This window comes from Phaenicophaeus curvirostris, chromosome 2, assembly GCF_032191515.1.
Source record: "Phaenicophaeus curvirostris isolate KB17595 chromosome 2, BPBGC_Pcur_1.0, whole genome shotgun sequence".
Lineage (NCBI taxonomy): Eukaryota > Metazoa > Chordata > Aves > Cuculiformes > Cuculidae > Phaenicophaeus > Phaenicophaeus curvirostris.
The window spans coordinates 126850351-126877281 of record NC_091393.1 but is presented as its reverse complement, the minus strand read 5'-3'; the positions used below and the strand labels follow the sequence as shown (position 1 = coordinate 126877281).

Below are 26931 nucleotides of genomic sequence, written 5' to 3'. Positions count from 1 at the left end.
TTTACATAGAAGCAAGTTTCCATAGTTCTTAAAAAAAAATAATTTGATTACACGTATTGTCTTTTCTAAATTCCTAAAGAATAATCTCACTTCCATCACACTCTGTGGGTTTCTGTAATTACTTTGTATAGGAGGGCCTTAAGAATGTTTCTTTCTAGTATTAAAATATAGAAAATAAAGAAACAAAGATATTTCCTGCAGCCTTATTGCTCAGGGGTAAAGGAGAATCCTAGGTGAAAGACCTGAAGAAGGGAGTTAATTTGTTTGAGAGGTCTGGTTGTACAGGCTTGAGTCTTCCAGCTGGAAGAAACTCACTCTGTATCAGTTGTTTCAGAAGGTCTGTTGGCCAGATGTGGGCTGCTCAGTGGTCTCTGTGAAGTTAAATGTCAGTTCTTAGTAAAGAGGTGTCCTTGGTAAAGGACACAAAGAGAAAAATCAACCTTCTCCTGGTGAGTGAGTTCCTGTCTTTCTGGCATGGCAGCAGAGAGACCAGAGAATGTTGCCATTACAGAAATAACACAATGAAACGTCCTTATCCTGTCAGGGATGGTCTTTCAACTACATCATCTCTGCAGAAGGAATTTCATGCCTTAACCTCTGTAAATATTAATCTGCTGTAAGCAAGAATCAGTGTCCATTAGCCCAGATATTTTCTTTTTTCCTTTACATCTCTTTTCCTCGCTGCCATGTCCCCCATATTTCTGGGTACCTCCTGTAACAGTCCTTGGTACAGCATGACAAAATGTCCTATCTTGGGTCTTCCAGTTTCTTGAGGTGTCTCTCACAGTGTTGTTGATTGTGCTGTCTAAAACTCTTGATTTCCCCGAGATGGATGTTACCCCAGTTGATGTGAAGTAGCACGGGGTTGCTTGTTATTTGTAAGTCAGGCTATTGGAGCCATTTATCCCAGTTTCATCCCTTCCTAATATCCACAGGCAAAATTCTCCTTCACTGCCATGTTGATAAAAGACTGAGTTGCTCCTCCTTCACGTTCACCTAAGGAGCCCTGAACCAGAAGAGAGTTACCGGGAGTATCGTCAAGAAGGCCTATATTTATGATTCACAGCTCAAACACCCAGGAAGAGCTGTAATAAGACAGAAAATTTATGAGCCTTATAAAGGTTTTATACAACTAAACCCTGGAGCCTTATAACTGCATTTTGTGAAGAGTGACCTTAATTCAATGTTTACTAATGTCGTCCTTCGTCTGTGTTGCCTGTATCTCTTCCTGTCCTGCACAGGAACAGTGATAACACACTTGGCAGCAAAACAAAACAACCAGAAGGACTGTGTTACTGTAGTCTTGATTATTCACAATGCCTGTATTTCTGCTGTTTTGAACAGTTTTTAGGAGTATTAGTGGGAAATGGCAGCAGAAACTATTGATTCACAGACATTGTGCTTTACACCCCATCAGCATAAATAATTATACAAGTCGCAGGGCCGTGCAGGATTCAGCCTCCCAGTCCTGCACTCGTGTGCAGGATATAAATGACTTATAATCATGGAATGGTTTGGGTTGGAAGGGACCTTAAAGCCCATCCAGTTCCACCCCTGCCATGAGCAGAGGCACATCCCGCTGGATCAGGGGCTCCAAGCTCCATCCAACCTGGCCTTGAACACCTCCAGGGATGGGGCAGCCACCCCTGCTCTGGGCAGCCTGGGCCAGGGCCTCACCACACTTAGAGCAAAAAATGTCTTCCTGATGTCTAATTTAAATCTCCCCTTATTCAGCTTAAAACCATTTTCCCTCATCCTGTCTCTGCACTCCCTGATCAAGAGCCCCTCCCCAGCTTTCCTGCAGCCCCTTTCTGTACTGGAAGCTGCTCTGAGGTCTTCCTGGAGCTTTCTCTTCTCCAGGCTGAACAACCCCAGCTCTCTCAGCCTGTCCTCATAGCAGAGGTATTCTAGCCCTTGGATCATCTCTGTGGCTCTGGCTTGAATTGTCATGCTCTGTGGCTGGATGACACTTCAAATATGAGAAACTTTTGAGAAACGTGACTGTACTGAGTCGAGCCTTAATGGTTCCTTTCTTCACTGTGTAAGTGGACTGAACCCCTTCATGAGGTCTGTACTATACATTGATCAAGTTTTATGTCCCCTCAGGATTTAGTTAGAACAACTTTTCTCTGAACAATACAACCATCCCTAATTAGATGATCACACTGTAGTGCCTGCAAATCTAAGCAAAAATACCCCCGAAAAACTGACAAAACATATTAATCAAAAAAAAGGATAGTGTCATGGCTTGGTTCTCTCACTTTTCCTAGAAGTGGAGTAACACCTTTGCTTCCTGATTTGCCCTGTTGTAAATGAGATGAGAAGGAAGGCCACCATAACCATAAAAGTACCCATAGAAGGGTATTGTCTAAAAGCCCTGTGAATTCTTTGTCAAAGACTTTAAATTAGCACCGTCATGTCCTTGTTTCTCCTCAGAGGTTCACCTTGTGACCACCTGAAGCCATGATGCTGTTGGGTTTGAGCTCTGTGTGATGATTTGGGACAGATTGGTTTGACTGATCCATGGATGAGATCACAGTTACCGTTAGGAGAGAAGGTGTCACTGAAGAACAGGGCTGAGGCACCTGATTACTAATTAATCAGACATGAGAAAACCTCATGGAATCAGTTTCTATTTAATTATGGAAGCCTCATTTGGCATAGGAGCATATGCTGCTAACTCAATTGAGTGCTTTCAACTGACATCAAATAGTAATTATCAGAAAGAATCAAGTTTTTTGATTATTCATACTAATTTATTGAACACTTAAAATTAATGAACCTCAGTTATTTTAAATGTGCTCAGTTGCACTGGGAGAAAAGGAGGGAGGTAGGGAAGGACAGTTCTCACAATTTAAAAGTACAGAGACTTGTTTAAAGATAAGTAAATTACAATACGGCACGAAATCCCATGGGTGGGTAGGTGCACATGTAGGAGAGTTCCTGGAGTGTTCTGGAACTGAGGAAAGTTCCAACAATGGCTTCATTTATACAATTCTTCTACCACCAAAAAATCTTCCAATGACATTTTAGGGTCACGATAAGGGGTTGGGCAATGGGCAGGAGATTTATCTGTTTGTCAGTGTTTCTGTTTTAACCTGTGGTTGTTCCAGGCTGATGACTGAAAGGAAGTGCCTTTATATGCCACTGGAGGTGAGAGGAGGTAGCCTTTTAGTTGAGTCTGAAGCAGTTTTTTCCTGCTTCCCTTAGTGTGATTTGCATTATCCTGGGCCTTCTCCTGCTGACATTATACTGGCACAAAGGTTACAACTGTGATAATTGCTTCTGACCTCTTTTCACAGCAGAGAGCACAGGGTCGCTGTCTTCACTCTATAAAGTCTGACTAATTAAAGCATCTCTTTCAGATACCAGATTTGGGGGAAAAAAAAAAATCGAAGCCAAACTACAAAACAAAAGCAGTAATTCACCGTTTGAGCCAGTCAATGCATTATGCATCCAATTGTGTAATATCGCTTGTCTTAGTGGAACTGCTGTGGATTTATAGTGGGATAAACGAGATTCATGTTCCAGCCTAGAATTTCTGATTGTTGAGTGTTGTCTTGTAGCAGTTTCTAATGAGTTGTCTTGAGACCCTTTGTATCTGTAAATTGCAATGTGTTTGTTTAATCCTTCATCGAAGTACAAAAAAGACAAAAATGTCTAGAAAACATGTATAGTTATTCTCAAAAAACAGTTTTTGTCAGAAAAGTAAAATGTTGTTATAAATTCACATGGCTATTAATATACTATGATTTTGTTGTTGTTGTATGTGTAAGGCCTTGCTTTAACTTCCTATAATTCTGTGTGTTCAGTCACAGAAGCTGACTTAATTCAGGTGACGCTGACAGAGAAAGAAAGAGCAGCTTTACCTACCCCAGGTACGTGACAGTCGGTGTCTGAAAGGCTTGGTCTGGCAGTGACACCATTTCTTTTTTTTTACTGCTTTTTTGGCAATAGATTGCTACTTTTCACTTCAATATTTTGTACATCTATCAACCCAACAGGGGTTCTTGGCATTCATTTAAGCGTTTCTTGGAGCCATATATACCATTGCTTATGATAAATGTGTGATTGCACAGCATAAAAGACTATAAACTTTTGTTAAGAAATACCACAGCAGATCAGAAAGGTCACAGAGAATGTAAGATTCCAGTGTATTTTAGTGCTCCATAGCGATCTTAGTATAATAGTTTGACATTACTGCACAGTTACATATCGAGTGAGACAAAAATACACCAGAGACAACAGAGATCTCCCAACCTTTGTCTTTGTTGCAAAGCTGCCTTGTTGTCTATTAAAAACATTAATAATTTATGTGGCAATAGAGTTCAGAGACCTTTTGCAGAGCGTTTTCCCCTGGACAAACAAGTAACGGAAAGACAGACCCAGTGCTAAGGAGCCCCATCTGGGTTTAATTTTCTGTGTTTCCCTGTGCTGGCAACCAAGAGTTTTTATACCCTCCTACATTACTCAGCTGGGTCTAGTCCCCCGTGCTGAGGTATGAGCTTGCCCCTGTGTTTTCAATAGGTAACAAAGCCCTCCTCAAGCAACAAGATGCCAGCATTTCCTTTGCAGTGGCAGGACAGAGGTCGGTGCTTGTAGAGGCCTCCAGAGGGAGGCCCTGCCTGCCTTACGTACGGTCTCTCTGAGCTAGTGTGCAGGATTTCCCCCTGGAGGCTCTTCTTCCTCTCTTGGTGCAGGACAAACTTGGGCAATTAATTTATGAAGGCTGGCTCATTAGCTGTCTACAATCAGGCAGGCGAGTTAAGCACCTACGTTTTGTGAACCTGACTCTTCCCATGATTTCCCCAGTGCCAAGGCTCAGAAGTTGCCTTTTGGACTGAGCTGAAATCTGGGGAATGAGCAGGACTTGCCCCGTGTCTCAGCCAAGCTGTTTTTCCAGAGCACATCTTTATTACCTCTTGCAATGAAGATTTCTGTTTTTTGGAGGGCTAGCAAGCTTGTGATAGCTGAGTGCTCGTTTTAAAAAACATTTGCTACTTGGTGAAAACGCAGAAATTTCCTTGCCCTGGGAATTCAGGCGGCTTTCCAGACTACTGGAAGTGAAAAGATGCATGAGATGAGTTGGCACTTTCTGGTAAGGTTAGCTACAATTGTGATCCTCTGGTTTTGCCACCAAGCACAGATGTCTGGCTTTTATTTTCATTTGTTCATCTTCATTTTTAGTTCAAAGTGCTCAGGGCTTTGGATGACATAAATAAAAACAATGAAACAGTTGCCTGGGAAGCATGTTCACAAGTACAACAAACCTTTGCTTTGCTTTTAATGGGTCCAAATGAATCTGAGTGTGTTTTTTCAGTATCTCCCAGCCCTTTAACTCTGAAACCGTGGTTCTGGGAGAGATATTTTTTCCCACTGGGCAGCTTCCTTTAAGAATGGAAGACGGCAAAGAACAGTTAGTTTTGCCTCATCAGTGACAAGAGCAGGATGTTAATATCAAAGAAATGGTAATCTCCCAACTACTGAAAATGACAATTCTGTCTTTGTATTCCCTGTTTTGTTTTGTAGCTCCTTCTGATGCTGTGTTGAAATGGTCACACTCGGAGACATGGAATGATGTGGGGAAAGGCTGGGGTGGATCCAATGGCAGCGTCCCAGGCCCTGGGGAAGATGTCATCATCTTACCTAGTAAGGAAGGGACGAAAGGGGTCTAATTTCTGTAGGTGTGCTGGGGTCTGTCTGCATTAGGATGTGTATTTGTGTTGCACCGTGGGCTCCTTGGCACTGATGTCCATTGCAGTGTCTGCAGGACAGCACATTTGTTCTCTGTCACATTGAAATCTCAGCTAAAGCACAGAAGTGTGATTTTTGGAAGAGACTAATAATTCTTTTCCACTTATGCATACACACAAACATACACGCTTACTCATACTGAAAGTCAGACTTAAGTACAGGCGGGCACTTTTTTTCAGGAGCAGAGAATCACAGCTCACAACGAGCTCTGCTCTTGACCCATGTCTCTGTGTTTTGTGGAGGGAGCGTATTTTACATTTCCACAATTGTTCTACCTCTATTTTGCTGTTGCAATTCCCATCATCAGTGAGGGTGTCTCAAGCCGTTTGCCAAAGATGCCTCCTGTATTTCAGCCTCAGACTTGAGTTACATTTAAATACCAGTTTACAACTTTACTGCATGAACTACCTTATGAATCCTAGCAAATATATGAGGTGGCTTGCAATGAAATTTAGAGCAAAAAACCTTGTGGTTACCATTTTACATAATAGCAGATGGTCATGGGAGATAAATCACAATTTACACAGAAGCAGAAAGTAATAAATAACTAAGTAAGAAGGTTCTGCTAAGGATCTGGGGTTCTGTTGTTTAGATTAGATTACGAGAGTGGAAGCTGGATGCTGAGATTGTGATGGTCCTTTGGTGCATTGCAGACTCACCTATGAATAAAATTACTCTGTGCTTCCCGCAAAGGTGAGCATAATCCTCTTGATAAAATAACTTGTGTTAGCTGGCACGTGAGATAGTGACCATGGCCTTCTGTCACACACCACCAGGCCCCCCATGACTAAGCTGCACCTGAACATTGTGTGTTGAGCTGATCTAGTTCTAGGACTAGAAACAATAACGCTGCATCAGCATGTTGGTATACCAGAACTAATTAGCTCTCCTGAGAGGCAAAGCTCATTAGCTCAGGCTCGGTGCTGTGCAACATGACCGCACAGCCTTTGGGGTCAGAACCAACGTGTCACAAATGTAGAGCAGGGCTGGTTTGGTCAGCTTAACGGGGAGCGTCTCTACTGTGCTGCGGGGTGGGATGTAGAGATTCGCTCTAGCAGACTGGTGGTTACTGGTTAGGAGACAAGAAGATAAGACTGGACTACATGACATGATCTGTGTTTTACTATGGAAGTGACTGTTCTCTGCCTATGAGGGACTGAGGAGCCAGGACAATAAAGGCTGCTCAAAACCAGAACACGGGTTGGTGCCCGAGCTGCAGGATGAGGTCCTGGGAGTCACCAGTTCTGAATGATTCTGTTCAACTGGTTGGAGCAGGGTGCTTCACAGTGTGCAACAAAGCCCCTTCTGCTCTTCAGAGGAGTTTCACTGAACAGCAAAACTACAACAAAATGCTTACTGGATGAAAAGGAAAGTGGCAAATAGTCAGCGAAAAGGCCCACTAGGACTGGTGGAAAGCCATACTCTGCGACTGTCCTCTTCCTGTCAGTGATAAAAAATCTTGCAGCTCCCATCACTAGAGCAGGTATGTCTGTTTAGTTGGTGTGCAGAACCTATTTTCCTCTCTACTGCTTTTCTGGAATTCTCCTTCAAGTTTCACTCAAGAATATGAACACAAACTATCACCCAATGTGTTGTGAGAGAGAACTGCTCTGTTGCATGTTTGCCTTTTCTGATCATCCTCTCTGTACTTTCTTTTCACTCTCCTCCTTATTCTTGCTGGTTCGGAGGTGTTGAAACATGAGCAATGGGAACCAACAGAGCACAGGTTTTTCAATTGGAATCACTCATCACTGGTCTAGTAAGGGCACTGGATTTTTTGCTGAAACGAGAGCACCTAAAATGTAGTGAGGGAAGATGAATTTTCTCTCCATTTGTCACGCTTTGCTTTGCTGCCACAAGCAGGTGTAGGAGTTCCCAGCTACAAGAAACTCAAATGCTTGCATGGATCCAAAATCTAAAGTCAACAATTTTAAAATTTATATTTAATTGTAGCATTTTGTGGATGTTTCTCTTCCCAGTTCTGCCGGCTTGTGCATACCCTGCTAAACTCAGAATCACTCCAGATGGCTGCAGAAAAGGAAGAACTTGTTCTCATGAGAACAAACATTCTGCAAACCATTCAAACCTTGTGCTGCTCAACACACAAACCCAAGTTTTTATGAGTCACTCCTGACTAGGTGTAGCTGTGTCTTGCTCTTCACTGTCTTTTAGTTACTTAGAGTTCCCTCTCAGGAGACATCTGTAATGAATTTCAGATTGAAATCCAAGCTGTGGGCCTACTTCTTGTAAGCTATGCAGAACTGGGTAAGTCCTATCAGCCCTCAAAGAAGAGGTTTAGAATTTTATATAAACAAATAATAGATGTTTAGTGCTCATTTCTGGTGTGAAGAAGTGCAGGGAAAGACTTTCATCCAGGTCTGACACTGTTGAAGTGTCTGAGTGAGCACAGATTCCTAGAGCTCACTGATGAGCTAGGGCACTGCCTAGACTTAGCTAATAAAGGCTTTGATTTGCTTATTTAACAGAACAGGCGAAATTGCATCACTTATGGTTTGGGTTCAGGAAAGCTTGAAATGCTGGAAAACACTTCTATTAGCAAAACATTCACATTAAAAACCATTTTTTTGTGTCAGTGTTTGGTGTCTGCTTGATATCTAAAGAGTTTGGGGTTTTTTTTTTTGAGGGGGGGGCTTGGAAATTGGTATTACATACTAAGTTATATATCCACTTTTTCCTCTGTTTTGAAAGCATTGGTGGGACGTTAGGAGTTCATAGATTTCTTTGTCCAAGGATGAAGCTGGGTGAGTTTAGTCATGCTGTTCTGGCAGCTAGTGGTGGCATTGACTTCTCAAGCCCTGGGATTGTCAGGGCTTTAGTTTCTGGTTTGCAGTGTGACATACGCCTGACGCAGCGTGCCCTGGGTGGAAGGAGAATGTGTTATAATTCCAGGCGATGGAATGCTGTTTTGAAGGGTATTGATATGATATCATGTAGCCTCTGGCAATTTCTCTCTTTTCTTTTTTTTTTTCCCTTTTTCTTTTCCACTGGTGGAATTCACTTTGCTATTAATTTTCTGATTCTGATTTTCTTTGAACTTTTTCTGTTTGAAGAGATGAATGCTGGAGTACTGTATCTCGTATAATAGCTCTTCTGTTGTGCTTGATTTCCATTCAATGGCATGCTATGGTGTTTTATACAGTGATGCGGTTGATCAAAGGCATTTCGTGTCATTGCTGGAGTCATTAGCAACTTCTCAGTATTGTACATCTGAACATTAAGACTGTGGCGTACCTGTAAGCTTTTGGCTGAAGAAAGTATGTGTACAAAGAAATGTAGCTCAAACTATGGTTTGCTGAAAGCAGTTGCTTGCTGTTATGTGAATTGCTTCATGGGGGAAAACAGCTCTGATTTGTCTTTTGCTGAAGGTAAATCCCTTGGTCCCGGTGACCTAAGGTTTATGATTTCAGCCCCTTTAGGCATTGTCTCCTTCTACTGCATAAATGAGTGTATTCTGTAAGGACCGTGTAAGGAAGTCTCTCTTGAATGTCTTTGCTTTTCTCCTCAAGTGTGAAAGGACTTCTTACCTCAAAGAAGTGTTCTGTTGTTTCTACAGAGCAGTATTTCACCCTACAAGGACTTCCCACCCCAAGCGTCACACCCCATGGTGCTGTTCTTTTGGCTGAAGAAACCACAGGTTTGCAGAGACCTCTCTGACTGGGGGAAATTCTCCTGCCTGTGTTTTGAGGCTCACAGATGCGGTGCTGCACTTACAGAGCAGTCAGCATTTCCTTTATAAACCTTTTTTCAGAGAGAAGTGCAGCTCTGCAAAAATATCTGTTCTAGACTGAAACTTGATATATAAATGGTGCCTAGCAGCGCTCTTTCTTCTCCTTGTAAAAATGTTTCAGTTTGTGTTTGATGAATATACTTATGGCCTTTGTCAACTGCAGCTTTTTGCCACATGCTTGAGCTGTGATTTCACAAACCAGATTCCCCTTCTGAGATATCGTTTTAACAACATCTTCATCCTTATTCTCTTTTCTCTGTTTCATATCCTCACATACTCTGCCTTCACTTCTCAGCTCTGGAGGGCATAGGACTACACCTGTCCTGTAAAGAGATTAGAGACAGGAGTTTCTTCATGCCTCTAAGAACATATCAAATACTATCAGTGTGAGATTTGCAGGAGGGGAAAGATTGCATCTGCTCTGTAGGAATTTAATACATCTGAATGTTGTGAAAATTTTGCATGCATGAAAGATGCTTCAGCCCAAGGATGCAGGGAGTTTCTTTTGGGATGAGGTGTTCAGAGTAATCATGGGTTGCTGCAGTACTTGGCGTGGTCCTTTAGAGCAGAGGTCCTGGGCTTACTGATGTGCAGAGAGAAGGTAAAAAAATGGGAAAGGAAGAGGTGGGATGACTGAGTTACAGGGATAGTGTAGGAACGTGTATGCAGAAGAGACAAATCTGCAGGCAGGCCCAGGACCCCTGACCATGCAGAAATGTCCTCTACCATAAAGCTACGAAACTGCAGGGCTGCAAAACCAGAGTCAAAAACTAGGAAATGCTATTGTTCAAGGCAGCCTACTCGTATTTTTTTCAATACGCTTCTGAGTGTACTTTGTGCAGGTTTCGATCATGTTTCCTGCAAATAGGGCTTGGAAAAAAATCTTAAATCTTCGTGCTAGATGGCTGTGCCACCTAGCGCACGGGCATTTGTGTCTACATCCAAAGTAGTTGCTAATGTCTAGAGGCAGAATCAACACTGTGAACTAGCTGATTGACTTCCCGAGACTTTCCATGATTCTTCCTGTACTCCACACTAAAACTGTTTCAAGTGGCCCATTCTCACCACTACGTAAAAATCCATTGGAAGATGTGCATTCCTTAATGTCTCCTGTTTTGTACATCTGTGCCTTGCAATAAGAGCATATGAGATCAATGAAGGTCACAACAAATATCTGCGTAGGATTTGGCAGTTGCCATTATGTTGAAGACTCTTACTTTCTGCAAGCTATTTTATAAAAGTCAATTAAATTGTCCCATTGAACACTTTGTTAAGAAAATGTCTTGCTCTTCCTTCATCCAGGGGCATCCGCTGACTCAGAGATGCACCATACCAGAAAACTCATACTCTTGTCAATAAGGAAAGGAACTGGGAACCACTATTTAAGGACCTGAGCTGGTTTCCAGTGCAATCAACTGGAAATTTCCCAGTGACAGCAAAGAGCATTAGATGGGCCCTGAGGATGTAATTCACCTCTGTGCGGTGGGCTGCTGCTAAATGATGCACCAATTATGTCCATCCTCATGTCCTACTTGGAAAGCTTAAGTGGTATTTAAAAGGTTCACAGCTTGTAGACTTACAGCTTTAGGAGGCAACGGTGATGCTGTCATCATGCTCAATCAATAACATTCCCCACTGTTCTGTAATATAAAAATATGTTCTTTGTTTTCTCCTTGAGGATCTGAAGGAATGGTGCTTCCTCTGGTCATTGTTGACTGAATTATTAAAAGGGAATGAGTACTCTTGTGAATAAAGTATCGATGAATCATAGAACCATAGAATCATTTAGGTTGGAAAAGACCTGTGAGATCATTGCATCCAACCATTAACGTAACACTGCCAAGTCCACCACTAACCATGTCCCTGAGCACCACATCTTCACATCTTTTAAATATCTGCATGGATGGTGAATCAACCACTTCCCCAGGCAGCCAGGCAAAGCTGGTGAAGTGTCTAGAAGACAAGTCTTACGAGGAGAAGTTGAGGAAACTGGGGATGTTTAGCCTGGAGAAAAGGAGGCTGAGAGAAGACCTGATTGCTTTGCAACTCCGTGAAAGGAGGTTGTAGCAAGATGGGTGCTAGTCTGTTCTTCCAAGTAACAAGTGATAAGATGAGAGGAAACAGCCTCAAGTTGTGTCAGGGGTGGGTTAGATTAGATACTATGAAAAATTTCTTCTCCAAAAGAGTGATGAAGCATTGGAAGAGGCTGCCCAGGGAAGTAGTGGAATCACCATTCCTGGTGGTGTTCACAAAACATGTAGATGTGGCACTTCATGACATGGTTTAGCAGGCACTGTGGGGTTGGGCTGACAGTTGGGCTGGAAGAGCCTAGAGGTCTTTTCCAACCTTAGTGATTTAACAATTCTCTGATATTATGAACTGATCTCAACACTGAGCCCTGGGGAACAGCACTTGTGAAGTCTGGCTTCTTGTAGATTGTGTTGGTGTAAGTAAAACTTTCTTCTTGGTTAGAGAGGAAAGGTTATCTTTTATACACAGAACTTGAGAGAACAAAGCTAAACTGGAAAGAGGGGGAAAAGCACAGACAGGGTGTCATTCAAGGTATGTTGTGGTGTGTGGCTTCAGTTTGTCTCCCTGATCACTGCTGTTAACAAGGAAAGGACTTGCAGGCTTGTTGTGCCATGCAGTGTTTATTCAATACCATTGGAAATCTTCACTTCCATCGGTCTTGTCTTCAGTGCCATGAGGGGAAAACGCTGTCTGAACACAGCTGAATGTAGTCCTGTTTCATTCCGTTGGGTGACCAAGATTTGCTTTCATAAATGGGGCTGGAGTCACCTTGCACGACTAACATGTCTCTAACTTGCTGCCCTCTGCCTGCATTCTTAAAGGTTCAAGTAACATTAGATGAAATTTAAGCATGCAACGATATCATTGTAGGTAAGATGTTACTATTTATTTATCAGATAACAGCTACAACACAAAGCCTCAGCTGTAGATGAGGCTTTGGTTTTGGATGCAGCACAAACACACAAGTCCTTTGCTTAGTTGTAAGCAAAACCAACCTAAATGAAGCAAAACTCAAGCAAAACTAACGTTCCTTACCTCCACACGACGTGTTTTGGCAAGTAGAGTTGGTAGGCTGCTGTCGTTCTAAATGACCTTCTGCTTTGTTCCTCAGACCGGACCATCCTGGTGGATTCACCTCTTCCCCCTCTGAGAGGCCTCTACATCCTGGGGACCCTCGAGTTTCCCAGCAGCTCAAGCAACGTCCTGAGTGCAGCCTGTATCTTGGTGGTGGGAGGAATGCTGAAAGTGGGTAAGTGGGCAATCTGTCTTCTGGATGCCTGAGGTTTATTTCTGCTCTTGATAGGTGGAGAAAGCAGGAAGAAAGACTGTATGGTGTTACTATAAACATACTGGCCACCCTAATGCCCTATAGCTACCTGGATATCTGCAGTGTAAACATCCAGAATCCACATTAAGCACAATGATTATTTACTGGAGCTCACTACCTGTTCATTTAATAGAAAAATAAAAACAATGCACAGAAAAGATCATCAGGCCCTGGCAGGGGCTGCCCGTGGAGGTCGTTGAGTCACCATCCCCAGAAATGTTTGAAAGACATCTCTTCTGTGAAAGCTGAGAGAGTTGGTGCTGTTCAGCCTAGGGAAGGGAAGGCTCTGGAAAGACCTTGTTGCAACCTTTCAGTACTAAAAGGGGGCTGATAATAAACATGGGAAGAGACATTTTAGTAGGGTCTGTTGTGACAGGACAAGGGGTTATGATTTTCAACTTAAAGAGATGGATTTAGACTGGATGTAAGAATTTTTTTATAGTGAGGGTGGTGAAGGACTGGAACGGGTTGCCCAGCAGACAGGTGTTTGATGCCTCAGGCCTGCAAACATTCAAGGTCAGGTTAGCCTGGGCTCTGAGCAACCCTATCCAGATGAAGATGTCCCTGTTCATTGCGGGATGTTGGGTTAGATGACCTTGAAGTGTCCCTTCCAACCCAAACTATTCGATGATTTTCTTTGATATGTGTAACAATCCTCCCTGTTTCATGGGAGTTTGCTTTATGAGACAGTAATTTCTCAGGGCGAGAGCGACTTCAGTGTTTAGGCAGTGTCTGTGAGCATTAGTAAAATGCTTTCTAGGTGACACAGAAGTATTTAAACCCAACATAAACAGTCACAGTGAAACCCCAGAATGCCTGGAAACCCCACTGTGGCATGGAACTGGTACAGCTGGATTCAGCACAGTTCTTCTCATCCCTCTGTGCAGAGGAGCATAAGCGCTTCAAGGAGATGCCACCTTGCCCCTACCTCTGGTGGTCCCAGTGTCCCCAGTGTCACTGGGGTTGTTCCACATTATTTGCAACAGAGAGGATCAGTGTTTTTCCACACAGAAGTAATTACTCGCAGAATTCTCTTTAAATATCAGGCTTCCTAAAGGCCCACATTGTATTTACTTACAGGAATCCTTGGGATGCTGGGATCACATTGTTGATCGCTGCTTGACCTTTCTCAAGATTGGTTTCATGAACTTTAAAAAGAGCATTTGTTTGTGTAATCACCTCCTGAGGAATTCTCCTCCAATATTTGTTTGTCGTTAATCTCAAGGGACTGTTTAGGTAATGCAGCACTGGCCAAAAGAGTTAATTTGCTGCCTTGTGTTTTTCTTTTGAAAAAGGGATTTGAAAGCCTAATCTGGCAGGTTAATTTATATATATACTTAAAAGAGCGTCAGTCATTTCTTACTTATGCTCTTTTGTAGTTTAAATATGGTTTCATGCTGGTTTTAAGAAAAAGCATGAGTTCATTGCTAAAACCACTTATTAAAAAACATTGAGGCACTTATTTGGTGCACAAACTCCCCTCCAGCACATCCATGAGTAGTAATGATATTAGAAACCAAACAGGTATTTGCAGCTGTTGGATCATAGTCCAGGCTCTTCTGGAGAGGTGTCCTTGCTCTAGTTTCAGCTGTGAGATAGATGCTGGGTGGGTAGAGACTCTGCAAGTTCCCCACATCTTATACTGGCTTCTGTTCTTGCTCATAAAACTGGAGTGTATGCTTTCTTTTTCCCCCTTCCTCTTTCTCTTCCCGTGTGTTCAAGGCCTAAAGGTAACTTCTCAGAGCCCATCTGTCCAATCCTGACTGTTCCCTGCCTGAAGGAAGGTTTTGAAGCCCATCTGTCCAATTCCACCACACCCTAAAGAAATCCTGACACGAAATAGATAATGAGACACTTTAGTAAACAGATTTAATAGATGTGGACATCATCATTCAGCATTGCCTGAGCAGGATCTGACTTTGACATCACATGAGCCAAATCCCCAGGTCCTCCCTGTTGTGTAACTTCTCTGTGTCCTGTTTTCAGCACAGCAATCTCTGGTCACGTGCCATTGTTTCTAATTCTGTGGCCTGGGCCAAAGATTTTCTGGTAGAGCCTGAGTATTTTGTTCACTTAAACTGCTAGAGAACAATGATAAGTTCTACAAACAAATCTTGGGGTTTGATGCCCTTCAGAGCACCTGACGTATTATCTGCAGGGAAGAAACCAAGTCAGGTGGTTAAAACAAGACCAACTATACATAGGGGCTGAGCGATGGTAGGAAATACATAACAAAGGGGAAAAAGTCAGTTTAAAATTGGAGATTATGAAACATCAATCAGAACTTAATGAAGTCTATTAAAACAATAATTTGCAAGGAAACTGGAATGAGGAAATATAGTGAGAATTGGGAGATAAGAATTCTCGAGACATCTTTGCTCCTGAAGGTGTTGTCATCACTTCCCTCTTCAATGCGTGGTCGCAATCCCCTATGAGTTATGATCAGCAGTGACCAGGAGATGCGAGAAGATTAAAAGCCTGTAAAGGGCTTCAAGAACTCTGTCAGAGCCCTCGGTGACAGTATATCACATTTTTTTAAATAGCTGGGTAGCTAGTGTTCAAGAAGTTTGGGATTCAGGAAACACAGAGCTGATACTGGAGAGGCTCACAGCAAGACACTTAGTAAAGTATATTTGCCAGTGGAAGGTAGGGGATATTATCTCAGAGAGTTCCTTGCTCTTATGTACAACAGCTGTTGCAGAGTGTTATGTTGTAAAGAAAATAAAGGCTAGAAGGGAGGAAACACCCACCGTCCTAGGAAAGAATTGAATGGGTTTGCTATGGAAAAAGAAGAAAAAAAAAAGCACAACAAAAAGCTGTCAGGAAGAACATCTGGAATAAACTTGAAATATGAAAACAATGGAAAATGCTTTGGAAGCTCAACAGCAAACTAGATCCAGGCTGTAGTCCAGAACAAGTGAAAATCTGGGTTGAGAAAACACACCTCTCTCTGTGTTCTCATTTAGGTTTTTTTCCTATTTTTGCATAATAGGGTTTTATCCTCTCTAGAGGCTGGGACCGATGAAGGGTTATGAACCAGCTGCCACCGTTGCGCTAGCAGATCGATGTTTCAGGCAGCTGGACCTCACACTTCCTCGGGAAATGGCATAATCAGCGGTGACTTTACGAGCAGCATAGGTTGTTCCTTACACGTAGGGTTATCGTATGTGGGGTCGCTTTACACTGCGAAGCGTATGCATTGTGGTGCCAACGCTGCCTTGAAAGAACATTAGCTTTAGATATCCTGTGTCAAACACCGGAGGTGAGGCCACCTGATGTGATGCCTACCATCAGGCAGACAGTGAGGGCACAAGCTGAGGGTGCAGCGCCTCTGCAGAAAGCCCAGCTCGCAGGGAGCTGCGTGGTTGCTGCCTGTGCAATAACAGATTGAGCTGTGTCTGCACTGAAGAAGTACCCGAGATACCCAGAACAGACAAAGTACTGCGAGAGGCACTGCAGATACGGTTGTATCTGGACAGATGAGCAAATCTTCCAAATTCCAGCTCATCAAATTGCTAAGACTTCCAGTTGTAGTAGGAGTATTAAGTGGGATCTATTTCTGTGTGTAGGCTGAGTAATTCGATAGGTTGATGTGATCTTAGGTAGGATTTGTTCACCACGGTGTAGTGGGGTAAGTGACCTGAGGTTTTCACACCCAGAGTTCAAAGACAGGCGCTTAAAGCCCAGGTCTTTCACATATATTTTGAGATTATAATTGCACTGTTTATGGCAGCTATATTGATTATTACAAGAGCTGTGATTTCATATGCCAGTTACTTCACGAGGTGATGAAACTTACCCATGCCTAGTGACTTGGGTACATTAACTACTTTGAATTTCCCTATGAGTAAGCTGAGGTAGCTGCTGTTTCCATATCTGCTACATAGACTGAAGTTCATATCTTAGATCTTACTCGGCTTTTCTTTTTTCCTTTGTTCTCTCTCCATTCACAGAGAAAGCATTACCTTTTCAAGACCTGTCGTCAAATATTTTGCACATTCTTCACTTTCTTATCTTGTTCTTTACTTCCAAATCATTGCTGACTTTGCTGGCCCATCTCTTAATATTTTTTTGTCCATTTGTGTCAGTTTATCTGCTTAGTTTTGGTATCTTCAAACTAGTTTGCACTACTGCCTAGGGCAGTGGTGGAGTCACCACCCCTGGAGGGGTTCAAAAGCTGTGTAGACTTGGCACTCTGGGACATGGTTTAGTAGGCACAGTGCTGTTGGGCTGATGGTTGGTCTAGTTGATCTCAGAGACCTCTTCCAACCTTAAAGAATCTGTGATTCTCTGATGCTTTGGTTCATTGGTAAAACATTGTATACCACAGGGCTGCAAGACAAGACCTGTTTGCACCAATGCCCCTGTTCTAGTCAGTTAATTACTGTATGCCATGTTTGTTTTTACCAGTGTAGTTTGTTAATCAGAAAGTTTTGTGCTCCTAAGTCAAGTGCATTGGAGAAGCCAATTATATTATATCAAAGCTATTATCTTTATTGACTAAACCTGTAATCTCATTAGAAGATGATAACAAGGAAGTTTCGCGGGACCTTTTTTTATAAACCCAGGTTGATTGGCATTAATTATATCATCCACTTTTAATGATTTATTAATTGTGTTCAGAGTTGGACATTACATTTTTATTTATTTTCCCCCTAGAATCAGTGTCAAGCTGACAGGCCTGTAATTACCTGGGGCTCTTACTTTTATCTTTGTTTGAAATACTGGTGCAATGTTAGCTTTCTTCAAGAGCTCTGAGACATCACAAGTGATCCCAGACTCAGCGAAAAGTCCGTGTTAACAGTCGGGTGAGCTTCTGGGCCCACTCTTCTGTAGCGTTTGCATTCGAGTTACTGAGAGCCATTGCTTTAACAACATGGAACTGAAATCCATCTATTTAACAGTATGGGACTGTTAATGGAAATAAGCAAGTATTAAGCTTATTTTTGTTCTAAGTATACTTAAACTAGTCTAATTTTTCTACTCAGAGATGTCTCCTGGGTTCTTTTCTGTCATGTCATGTACAGTTTCCAGCCACTGAAGCACTTCTGTAAATATTATCTTCCCCTTTTTGGATTTCTTTACTGAGGATTTAATATGGTGATGTGCTATTACAGATGACTTTATTATAACTTCTTTGTTTCTCATTCTGATTATATTTTTGGTTTGTGTGTTTTTTCTTTAACAAAAGCAACATCCCATATCACCACGCAGGATTAGAAATCACAGATTTTAGCTAAATATACATGTAATCCATTTTAAGAAGTAATAACTTCCAGTTCAAGCTTTTGGAATTCACATTTCTGAGCATTTATCTATGATTCCTAAGCCTGGAAGCCTATTTAAAACTAGTTTTAAGATTCAGCTGAGAATTGTGTATATCATGTAGCTATTTTTAACTGACATAACTAGAACAAATAGTAAACACTTTGCAACCAGCAGTGATATAATACCTCCAATAATAACACCAACAATAATGCCAACAGTAATTCATGATGGTAATTAATAATAGTCTCTCACTTAAAGGGAACATCATCGTGATCAGGAAAAGGTCATCGTGAATAGCATTGTAACATCAGTGTAAAGTTCTCCAAACATTTGTGTTGAGTCTTTGCTCTGCAGTGTAGTTAATATCTTCATCCCAGGGGGTAAGGTTGACCTGAGGACTGGGAAAGGTATGTTTAGGCTGAGTATTTTCAATCACAACTTGCTGTGAGGACGAAGCAGGAAAACAATCCTTCTGCATACGAAAATAGACACAAATGCCTACGTAACTCTGCTGCTGCTCTTGATGGATATTTGTTTAACATAATGCATCAGTGGTGAAAGCGCTTATGACTAGCTTTGCTTTCTGAAAGCTGTGTTTGGTTACAGCCTGATTCCTGGTTCTCCTCTGTTCAAGCCACGGTGTCAGAGTGTAAACAAGAAAATCAAAGATGAGCAGGATGGACAATGGACACTGTAAAACTGAATTCCCTCCATGTCCCCAGAGAAGAAACGAGCTCACTGGTGTGAGATAGGTCAGATGGGGAGCATGCAAGTCCTGTACTGTTGGTGTTTCACCCGTGTGAAAGCCGTACAGAGAAGTTAAATATCCATGGATATTATTCAGACACTGGTGGGGAACAAAGAATTCATTTATTGATTTCACATAATCAGAATTCACTTAATCAGAATTCACTTAATCAGATTTCACTTAATTCCTCTTAAAGAGGAATGTTTCTTTAGGATACAAAATCAAATATCTTTTCCAAACTAATAATTTTTAAATATTAAAAGAACATGACAGGCCAGCTAATTTTGTACAGATATGTGTATATTTTTTAGTCCTACATCTGCTGCAGTTTTCTGTTGCATAATTGATTTAATCTCTAATTTTGAAGGAACGCTGAACTCTTTTACTGGACTCCACATACATTTCTCCAGGGCAAAAACTGTCCTACTTTTTCCTCCTTAGTATCTGTTTAGTGCTGGGCCGTTTTCTTCCGAAATTGTAAACTACCCTCGGTGAAATAAATGAAGTCACAGTTGGAATGCAGTTTACTGTACAGACTTAACCACCTCAAGAGAAGAACAACATCACATACACCAAAACTTCTTGGGCATTTTCTTTGCCTCTTCTCTTGTCCCTCAGTTTTACCATTGGTCTCAAAGATCACTTTACCCATCCTGGCTGTAGAACTGATTACCTGGGAACTGCTGGAATTGTCATGGAGCAGGAAGGCAAAAATGGACTGAAGAGGACAATGTCAGTTTGGTCATTGAAGGCTCTTAAATTTGGAGTCCTGTGCCCTGACACCTTCCTGCTCGCCTCGGCTCAGCGCTACAAAAGCTACTGATACCTTTATGGTGTATTATCACTGTCTTGTCTTTATTGCAGGTTCTCTTCAACATCCCCTAGAAAGGGATTTAAAGCTGCTGATCCTTCTTCGGGCATCTGAGGGGGTTTACTGTGATCGTCTGGAGGAAATAAATGTCCACCCAGGGACTATTGGTATGAAATATGAATTCACCTTTTCATAGGAAACCAATTTTAGGCAATACCCAAATCTGCTGCTTTTGAGCCTGTTACTGTGTCATACGGGAAAACAGGTAACAAAGGTACATACGTTATTTGTGTTAAAACTCTTAACATTGACCAGGCCAGTTCCTACTTTTCTGTGGGTTTTGTTTAGGCAAAACTTGGCAGAAGAGATCTACCAGGGGTCAGATCCTGAGTTAGTTATGTGAGAAACTAGAGAGGACTTAAAGAGACTTACAGACATGGATAAGACTTGGTCTTAGTTCTAGATTTGAGATTTTTAAAAGGTAATTGTCAAGGCTGACAGAATTCAAACCAAGATGACCTTGTTGAGTGGGGAGAAATGCACATTGCCAGAGGAAATCTTTGGTCCCTCTTGGGATGAAACAACTTGCCCTCAAGTTTCCAGGCTAGGATGATGAGATTAAACTCATATTGCTATTTTTAAACACTTGATTTAAGTGAGATGAGTTACATCCAAGAGCTACTGTATGGATCCAAACACACACATTTAAATATTTTCAGACATTTGGACTGATATAAAAATTGACAAAAGAAGGTTTATGTTAACTTTTACATCTTCTCGTAAAATTATAGTTAAAGAAATAAAAACTGTTCTGTTTTCCATGTTTTAGAACATGTTTTAAACAGTACTTGAGTATTGAAAGACTTTGTTCATTGCTAAACTTTTGCAAGGCAGTAGAAATTCAAACTGCTATGAAGAGAAATTGCCTGGATCGAGATTTGCAGAATATTAAAGACATTCAGAGAAAAAACAAATAAGCAAGCAAACATAAAACCCCAATTTGTTTCTGATAGTGACATTGAGTAACTATTGCACACATTGATCAAGCAATTAAAAACCTAGCAAACAGCCAAGTGGAATGTTTGGAAGGCAAGACAGAAACCTAATTGACAGAAGAAATGGATTCTGAGTGGGGGGGGTTAAGTCTAAATTACTTAGGAGTTGAAGTATAACAGTAGCTAGCAATTTAACTTCCTATGATTTTAGGGGCTAGAACAGAATGACAGATGAGTTGCTGCAGTTTAGCACACTGTCATTGATCAAGTAAGACTTGATGGCTCTTCACATTGTGCTTTTGCACTGCAGTGAATGCAAGGTCATGGAAGTTATTCCGAAAGTCTGTCTGGGTGGGGCAATCAAGGTTCTCTTACCATTGTTTGCCACAGTCTTCTTTTGGGCTACAGTGACACAATACGTCCTGGAAAAGGTTGTCTCCATGGGGGACATTTGCTTGAGTAGTAAAATGGGTTCAATAAATACTTGAGGCACAAGTCCTGTGAATCAGTGTCTCACTATTAGGGATGCATGGCAAATGCTGAGCTGACTCAAACTGAGAGGTTTCAGATCAGGTCAGCACATTGAAAAAAATATTTCCATGCAGGAAATCAGAACTTTTTTTTTTTTCTTCAAATGTAGCCTTGGAACATGTCATCTAGATTGAAAGTTTCCGTATTTTGGATTTCTACCCTGGTTTAGGATAGTGAATTTTTCACAAATCAGAAATATAAGTAATACCTGAGTCACAGGACCCAAGGGAATGGCAGGAAGATGCCAGGGGAGGGTTAGGTTGGACAGTAGGAAAAGGTTCTTCCCCCAGAGGGTGGTGGAGCCCTGGAACAGCTCCCAGAGAAGCAGTCACAGCATCGAGCCTGACAGTATTCCAGAAGCCTTTGGCCAACACCCTGAGAAACACAGTGTGAATGTTGAGGTGTCCTGTGCAGGGACAGGAGTTGGACTTGATGGTCCCTGTGGGTCCCTTCCAACTCACGGCATCCTGCAATTCTGTGTTTCTAATTTTTTGTATCTTTAATTCCTGGAGTATTTATTTTGTTTGGTTACTGAGGTAGAATTTTTTTTAAGGTAGATACCGTTGTCTGCAATTTCAATTTTAATTAAGGAGACTTCTCTGGTACAATCTCCTTTCTTGCCTTTACATGTGATGGTTGTTTTACTTTATAAATTATTTATTTCTGGTTCACATTGTATTTCAAGTGGAGGCTCTGTGTTGTTCGTATACTTTTGATGAAACATAGAAGCATGCCTTAATAAATATAAAGAATTCCATGTATTTAGATATTGCTTCAGTTCTTCTCAGGTCTCCCTCTCCCCTGACCTTTGAACTCTCCTCTCTTTTTTTTTTCCAGGGGTTTATGGAAATGTGCAAATTTATAGTGCTTATCCTAAGACGTCTTGGACACATCTGGGAACTGACATTGCTCCTGGCAATGAAAGGTGGTATTCGTCCATATATATGCCTCCAAATATTTAATCTGGGCTCCTGTTCCTGTGACTTGGATTAATGTTGCTATGACTATTACACTTTTCCTATGTCTAGGTAGAAAAAGAACAGCTGTGTTACACCTTGCAAGAAAATGATACTATTTATAGATTAATTTTAATTCTAATAAGAATGAATTTGAGATTTTCTTCTTTCCTTCTTTGCTTGCTTCTATCCTACCATGATTCCTTCCTTCCTTTCCATCTCTCCCTCTGCCTTTCTCTTTATTATTAGAAGGAAGAGATGTATTCAAAAGTGGCTGATATCTTGGCGATTAAGATGTTAGTTTTGGCCTAGGAGGCTAACATTTAAATCTCATCCCTGAATTAAGCAAAACTGGGATATGAACCATGTTCTTCAACATCTTAGATAAGTAGTTTATAAAGTTGTTTCTGGAGTGAATAACTAATTTCTCCTATTAGAAGCAATATATTTTTGTATATTTAATTAATGTCATTTGGTCAAAGAATACGAGGCTGCCTGTATAGCCTGAAGAGCAAGGCTTCAGTCTGGCATGTGACGTTTTCAAAGCTTAGACACATTTTCACTTAACTCTGGCAAAACTAGCTTTGAAATGCTTCCTTCTCTTTCCCCTGTTGCTGTCCATCCGTAAGCTTTCACAGCCCCTGCTGCAGACTTATGTTCATCATCACTTATCCACTTTGGTATCTAAGTCTGAAGTTTTCTTTCAGCTCTGCGGGGTATTTCTGGCACCAAAAATAGTCTGACACGTCTTTGGTTGACACCTTCCTTGAGCTCTGCCTCTCTCTACTGGAACCAGATACCTCGTTAATTAATTATGTGAAATGCACATTTCAGAATGAGATTCCTCCCAGGTACTTTTGAATCTGCTTTTGCAGAAAGCCCTAAAGGGCCTTTTCCTAGAGCATAGCCTGTGGATTCTTTCTGAGATCTACCTAGGCAAAGCTATTCATTTTTGAGGAAAACGGTGAACACAACTCTAAAAATGTAATGACATTAATTTGATATCTTGGTGTTACAGGATTTTTGTGGAAGATGAAGTGGATTGGAACCATGGTGGAGATATTGTGATCAGCTCTTCTTCCTATGAAGCCCACCAGGCTGAAGCAGTTACACTTAAAGAAGTCAATGGTCATAGTGTAAAAATTCATGAACGCTTCCTGCACAGGCATATTGGTAAGGGATCTGTACTTCCAGTGGAGTTTTCTTCTGAAGCTCTGACTTTGCATTTCAGATCTCACCCAGATCAGTTCTACTTTGTTGACGTGTCTTCCATTCTTTCTCAAAGTGCTTTTTTTCTTCCTGTTTTGATACTGAAAATGTAATGTTTAAAGTTGCATGGAATAGCTGATTCTAACATGAATTTCTGGGAACAGAATTAATTCAGCGCTGAACACTTTCGGAAAACTTCCTGGTGTTTCATGTTTTAAATAAAACTGGTTATTGGAGAAATAAGGTAACTGAAATTTTAAAGGGAAAAAAATCAAATTTTTTTGTTAGGAACTGGATGGGCTTTGAGGTCCCTTCCAACCCAAACCTTTCTACAGTTCTATGGTATAGCAGAAAATAAACAAAGGAGAATTAAGATTATGGGTATTCATCTGTGAAAATGGAGATATCTACAGTAAATATCTGTACAGGAATTACTTGCTCTCAGCTCCCTTGATAATCAAAGCAGAAAAATACATAAAGCTCACTTGTATTTCATCTCCCCCTAAAGCAGATGTGTAAAAGAGAAAAAATTGCACTTGAGAACTGCCTAATGCTCTCGGTTGCACCTTAGAACAGGATGGATAACTAAAACATATCTGTAGATATCTAAAGTCATCCAAGATGGATTCCAAGCTCGACTCCTGCATCAACTCTCAGAAGTCTCATTTAGAAAGACTTCATTTTAGAAAATACGTGCAAACAAGACTGGAGCAAATAGTTTCTCGATATTGCCATTGGTCTGATTTTAACGAGAATTCACAGAGATCAGCTCTGCAGTGAACTGAAGAATAACTCCAACACACAGAGTTTAGAAGAAATGAAGCGTGAATCTGTTCATCGATTTGGCATCTGCACACTGCAGGGAAAAGGTTTAGCACCTTCTTTTTCTAAAAATGAAATCTGTTGGTGAGATATAAGCGTGTGGTGAATATTTGATGGGCAGGTGGCCTTTCTGGTTTTGTGTTGATGCATGTAGATTGTGCTGGAGGAAAAACACACCTGAATGTCAGTGCAGATTCTGCAGGGAAGCTGTGCATAAGCTGTCAGGCTTTATGTCCCTCAAAGCACTGGTTTATAGGTATAATAGACACTTATCACATTTTCTCTCTTGAACCTCCCTAGGGCATTCCCATGACACAGAAGATGGTAGACGCATCCCTTTGGCTGCAGAGGTTGGACTCCTAACACGCAATGTACAGATCAAGTCTGATGTGGCTTGTGCTGGGAGGATGCTGGTGGGATGTTTCACAGACTCAAGTGGGACAGAGTTTGAAGGTAGTTGAGATTCATCCGTCCTCACTGACCATACCAGTTCTGCCTGAGAAAGGACTGTCTAACAACAGATCATCAAGTCATAGAATTGTTTGAGCTGGAAGGGACCTTAAAGGTCATCTAATTCCAATCCCCCTGCCATGGGCAGGGACACCTTCCACAGGATTAGGGAGCTCCAAGCTCCATCCAACCTGGCCTTGAACACCTCCAGGGATGGGGCAGCCACAGCTTCCCTGGGCAACCTGGGCCAGGGCCTCCCCACCCTCATTGTGCAGAATGTCCTCCTTATTTCTAGTCCAAATCTGCCCTTCTCCACTTTAAAATCATCCCTCCTTGTCCTATCACTACAGACCTTTATAAAAAGTCCCTCCCCACCTTTCTTGTAGCCCCCTTCAGGTACTGGAAGGTCGCTATAAGGTCTCCTCAGAGCCTTCTCTTCTCCAGGCTGAAGATGTACCCATTTGCACCTGTCATGCAATGGTTTTAAGTTGAAAGAGGGGAGATTCAGGTGACATATTAGGAAGAAATGTTTTCCTGTGAGAGTGTGGAGGCCCTGGCCCAGGTTGCCCAGAGCAGTGGTGGCTGCCCCATCCCTGGAGATGTTCAAGACCAGGCTGGATGGGGCTTGGAGCCCCTGATCCAGTGGGAGGTGTCCCTGCCCATGGTAGGAGGTGGAACTGGATGGGCTTTGAGGTTCCTTACAACAAACTACTGTGCGATTCCATGATTCTCTGAAATAATGGACTATGTATTTTAGGAGGGGTTGTTCTGTAGTTAGTTGGTTTTTGCTATAACTTTATATCTATTTGCAGACAAATACCTGATGCTGGCAGTACAATGACATAAGTTGCTGTTGGGTGCCCGAGTGCTCTTTAAGCAGGTGTCATTGTAACCAATTCATAAGTACTTTTGTAAGGTCTTATTTCACTATTGTTATCTCATTGCAGGTGTCCTTCAGCTCCTAAATACTGAATTTTTGAACTTTGGGCCTCCTCAGCTTTCTGCCATTGAATTCAGGAATACATCCCAAAGGTCCTCGGTGGTTTCATCCAGCATTAATGGAAGCTGCGGAGTTGGCATTAAAACAGTCATGAGCAACCAGGTCTTATTGCGTGATAACATTGTGTTCAATACTGTTGGACCTGGCATCGACTTGGAAGGGCAGAATCATTCCCTCATCAGTAACCTTGTTATTCTGAGCAGGCAGCCAGAAGGCTCATTAAGCTGGGTTGCTGGCATCAAGGTGAACCTTGCCATGGGTGTCTCCCTCTGTGGTAATTCTGTGGCAGGATCTGAACGAATTGGCTTCCATATCAAGGGTCAAGAGTGTCTGTTTGATGGAGAGTATTGCCGTGAAAATGTGGCCCATTCAAGTCTCCATGGTATTCACCTGTACCACGGAGATGGATTTCAGACCTGCACCAGAATCACAGGTTTTCTGTCCTATAAGAATTATGACTATGGTGTCATGTTCCACCTTGGAAGCAGTGTCATGATGGACAACGTGGTGCTGGTAGACAACACCGTGGGTCTGATGCCAGTAGTACGCTGTCTCTACACCAAGCAATGCCACATGGGGAAAAGGTTCATAGAGCTTAGAAACTCCATCATCGTTGCCACCAGCTCAACTTTTGACTGCATCAGAGACAAGATCAAGCCTCACTCAGCTGATCTAACAGCCAAGGATCGACCACCGTACTACCCTCTAAAGGGTCGTGTTGGGATTTTATGGCCTACGTTTACCACTGTTCCCAGCCAAAGGCCAGATAGCCCATGGCACAAAACTGGGTATTGTCCAAAAGTCGTGGGACTTATGAAGCTGAAAGGTTGGTCTTCTGTGTCTGCTGCTGCTCTGGCTATTCTGTCGCTCCTTTTCTTGACTAAGTACATTATTCCCATTGAAGTTGCACCCTTCCACACTCACAAATTGATGTGGTGGGGAAAACTGAGCCTCAGTGGGTAGAATGACAGAATTCTTCTTCAGTCCAATACAGTTCAATAAAAAAAAAAATGTATTTGGTTTTTTTTCACTTTCTGAATCTACTGTAGTATAATTTTATGCTAATGTATATGTTTTAACTCAAACATGTCTGCATTCTGTGCTATTTTTTCACCTGATTCATCTCTCTTATCTACAGTCAGCTCAAGCTAAATAAAGATACCAAGTCTCAGAAGCAAATAGCACATTTTTTATAGAGTTTGCGTAGAACACAATGGCTACAGCTGCACATAAACAGTTACATTTTTTACTGCTATAAGGGGTTGCACAAGAGGGATACAA

General features: G+C 41.8%; 1 protein-coding gene across 1 annotated transcript in view; it reads left to right on the top strand.

Moving 5' to 3' along the window:
- The window catches only part of PKHD1 (PKHD1 ciliary IPT domain containing fibrocystin/polyductin), a 244371-nt gene that overhangs the window by 147454 nt on the left and 69986 nt on the right, over window positions 1-26931 (top strand). The window contains exons 49-56 of the mRNA XM_069850843.1: window positions 3813-3878; window positions 5530-5649; window positions 12645-12782; window positions 19741-19854; window positions 22051-22138; window positions 23188-23342; window positions 24501-24653; window positions 25598-26476. Coding sequence (XP_069706944.1) covers window positions 3813-3878; window positions 5530-5649; window positions 12645-12782; window positions 19741-19854; window positions 22051-22138; window positions 23188-23342; window positions 24501-24653; window positions 25598-26476 — 1713 coding nt within the window. The remainder of the gene's footprint in view (window positions 1-3812; window positions 3879-5529; window positions 5650-12644; window positions 12783-19740; window positions 19855-22050; window positions 22139-23187; window positions 23343-24500; window positions 24654-25597; window positions 26477-26931) is intronic.